The sequence below is a fragment of the Elephantulus edwardii genome, unplaced genomic scaffold, assembly GCF_000299155.1.
Source record: "Elephantulus edwardii isolate Elephantulus edwardi_28Jun2011 unplaced genomic scaffold, EleEdw1.0 scaffold00217, whole genome shotgun sequence".
Classification (NCBI taxonomy): Eukaryota; Metazoa; Chordata; class Mammalia; order Macroscelidea; family Macroscelididae; genus Elephantulus; species Elephantulus edwardii.
In genome coordinates, this window is record NW_006399967.1 from 3,938,349 (window position 1) to 3,942,130 (window position 3,782).

At 48.5% G+C, this 3,782-nt stretch overlaps 1 protein-coding gene across 1 annotated transcript in view; it reads right to left on the reverse strand.

Annotated features, from left to right (window-relative positions):
• Positions 1-780, reverse strand: part of WDR18 (WD repeat domain 18) — an 8,265-nt gene extending 7,485 nt beyond the window's left edge. Inside the window, exon 1 of the mRNA XM_006897946.1 lies at positions 563-780. Within this exon, the coding sequence (XP_006898008.1) occupies positions 563-772 (210 nt within the window). The 5' untranslated portion in view covers positions 773-780. The remainder of the gene's footprint in view (positions 1-562) is intronic.
• Positions 781-3,782: the final 3,002 nt, after the last annotated feature.

Sequence of the window (3,782 nt, forward strand, 5' to 3'; positions counted from 1 at the left end):
GGGGGGGCTGGTAACCGGGGTGCAGGACCTGGGGGGCTGGTAACCGGGGTGCAAGACCTGGGGGGCTGGTAACCGGGGTGCAGGACCTGGGGGGCTGCTAACCGGGGTGCAAGACCTGGGGGGGATGGTGACCAGTGTGCAGGGCAGTGGGTGTGGGCCTCGGGGCTGGTAACCAGGGTGCAGGACCTCGGGGGTGGTAACCACCGTGCAGGGCGCCACGTGGGACCACTGGTGCCATAAACAAGGAGGCCCCTGATCCTGCCCAACGCGCATGCCACTTCTCTGCGTGCCCACTGACTCGGAGGACCCACCGCGAGAGCCCACCCTCCAGGCCCCCGAATTATGGGGGGTATCTCTCCCCGCCCCCAGCAGGGGAAAAAAGCCCATCAAAAAAATCACCCTGCAGCCCCCAGGCCCGCGCATGCGTCCTGCACCGCGACCAGGCTTTCCCCACCAACGCTCCGGTTCAGGCGCCCGCTGGCCCACCGACCCGGCTGTCCATCCCAGGGCGGGTGCGCGCTCTCCCCCGACAGAGCCAGGCCCTGGGCGTGCTCCCCCTAACCTTGCGCTGCAGCTCCCAGGCGCTGATGTAGTTCTTTCCCAGCTGCGCCGCCAGCAGGTACTCGCCATTGAGCAGCGCCAGGCCGCGGGGCCCGGCCTGACCGCCGCGGTACGTGAGCAGGTTGGCGCCCGAATGCAGTTCCCAGACCACACAGCTCCACACCGGGCCCGCAGAGTCCGTACACACGGCCACCTCCATGGGCGCCGCCATCTTGCCACCGCCCCCCCGCCGGCGCGTGCGTAACCAGCATAAAAACGCGGGCGGTGGCGACGCGTGGGCTAGAGAGGCGGCGACGCGCGGGCTAGAGAGGCTGCCACCCTGGCTCGGGGCCGAGCGGCTGGAGGACCCACGCATGCGCACACGTCCCAAGCCGGCCCCGCGGAGCGCTGCGGCTGGAGGACCCACGCATGCGCACACCTCCCAGGCCGGCCCCGCGGACCCTTATGTAGACAGAAGCAGGGAGAGCGGGTCAGGCTTGGTCATTTCCTGCCGGACGCTGTTGGACAGCGACCTCTGGCTTCCCCCTTTTCATTTCATTCTCCTTGGCCATTCCTCTCTACGTTTATTTATTTTTGAGAATTCATTCTTTTTCTTTGAAGATTGGGGATTCAAATATCTTTCATCGATTATATAAATCAGCTGCAATACTATTCAATCCCTTATTATACATCACCTTTCCCTGCACCTAATTTATCTGTTGATTCACTTTTATTCCCCTCTTTGTCTCTTCCCATCCCTAGTACTCCTAATTCTGTGTGTAAACCTTTCCTCACCTTTCTCTGTTGTGTTTTTAGGTCCCTGGTCCAGTACTTTTCACTGCGACCCTGTGAACAGACCTGAACCCTGTCCTACCTGTGCCGACCTCACAATCTCTGATACCCCGAGCGCATCGTTGCCGGGTCAGTCCACCTGGGTGAGGGGCTTCCTTTCACTGACCGTCCACCTTTTCAAGCATGATGTCCCTCTTCCAAGGAATAACTTCTGGCAACATGCCCAACGTATGTTGTGGAAGGCAGATTTCATACTATTTGTAATAAACCAAATGCTCTATCAGGATATGAGGGAGGTGCGGATACAAGCTGGAATTCACCCTGAAGCACGAAGGCCGACCTTAAATGTTCACAGAGAGAGGCACTTGTATTTGCTAACCCCTCCCTCCTGAGTCAAGCTTAAGGTTTTCAATAGAAAGAGCTGAGCTTCATTTGCATAGAATTCTCTTTGTGATTCGCTCCCTGGCAATTTTCAATAGACACAGGGAAGCTGGGACCAGTGCTTCAGTTGTTCAAACTGCTGCCCCCCCACTTTACGTCTGTTTACTTATCCATTCTTGGTATTCTGTCTCGTTATTAATACTTATTAATATTCTTTACCCTCGGTCTGCAACATTATGTGAGCTAAAGCTTCACCATCCTTGCCTCCAAGGAGCACTCTGACTGCACTTTCTCCAAGACATAGCTCTTTGTTTTTGGTTTGTTGTGGTTTTTTGTTTCTTCTTTTCAGTCTATGGGATATTCAGCACTCTTCTCTAGCACCACAATTCATGGCCTCAATTCTTTCGTTATCCTTATTCATTGTCCAGCTCGCAGATGCATGTTGTTGTTGTAAAATGCTACCAAGCTGTAGAGGACTCATAGCGACCCTATGAATGAAAGACCTGAACACTTGTGTAACTTTCATCGTTTCGCCATGTTCATAGAGTTTCTGGAGGCAAGCTATTTCTGAAGTGGATGCCGCTCCTGCTTCCAAACTTGTTTTAATTGGGGAGGTACACCACACACTGTCCACCATAGGTAACCATTATCACATTTGACACAGATGCATAGCAAGTGACCAGAAAGACCTTTATTTAAGAAGCTGAACTCTATGAAGAAGAAGAATGTGGCATGACAACTGGAGGAAGACTCATCAATAACCTTTGTTATTGATGATACAACCAAAAGTGAGGAGGTTAAGCACTTGCTGTAAAAGGTTAAACACTGTAGTCTTCAATGTGGATTGCATCTTTACATCAAGAAAACAAAAATTCTCACTTCTGGATGGAGAAGAGTCTATCAACCACCTCATCTTACTTGGATTCACAACAGGTCCACGTGGTATCAGCAGTCAGATCAGGAGATATTTTGTACTGAGAAACTGCAAATCAGGGATCATTCCAAATTATTACTGAAAAACAACGATGTCCATTTGAGGACTAAGGCTGTGGCCTTTTCAATAACCTCCTGGCTTTCTGTAGTATTGGACTTATGCCATAACTTTTTTAAAAAAAATTTAGTTTGTTTATTTTTCATTTCAATGAACATCTACAGAGATTTTGGAATTCCATTCATTCATTGTTGCACCCTTCTCCCCGCACAAACCCCTGCCCCCATGCCATAACTTTTTGTGGCTGTGTATGTGACTCCTATAAATTTTTTTAAATTTATTTTAATGAAAGTTTACAGAGACTTTGGATTTCCATTCATTCACTGTTGCACACTTTCCTCTCTGCCCATCCCATCCCTCCCATCGCTTCACTGTTCTCTTTGAAAAGTAAAAAAAAAAAATAAAAAATTCATTGTTATACAATCTCACCCCCCAGTCCCCTCCTTTATGCAGCTTTCATTCTGGACTCTTGGCATAACAATAATACCTAATGATATATTTCTCCTAAACAGTTCTCTCCCTCATCTATTTCAATGCAGTATACATTTTTTATCCCCTCTTAGTTTTCCCACAACTCCAATATCAGTCCTGCTTTACAACAGTGGCAACATGCAGTATTTGTCCTTTTGTGACTGAGATACTTCATTCAGCATAATGTCCTCCAGGGTCATCCATTTTGTATAATATTTCATGAGTTCCTCATTTTTCAATGTAGAGTAGTATTCCATTGTGTGAATATACCACAGCTTCTCTGTCCATTTGTTTGTTAATGGGCACTTGGGTTGTTTCCATCTCTTTGCTATTTGAACAAAGTTGCCAATAAACATGAGTGAACATATATCTGCTTGGGTGGCAGTTCTGGTTTTTTTGAGATATATTCCCAGTAGTGGAATTGCGGGATCAAACGGTATTTCTATTTCCAACTTTTTGAGAAAGTGCCATTTTTACACTCCCACCAGCAGTGAATAAGGTTCCAGTTTCTGCACAACCTCGCCAGCATTTGATGTTTGCTGTTCTGTTAAATTTTGCTATTCTTACTGGGGTGAGATGATATCTCATAGTTGTTTTGATTTGCATC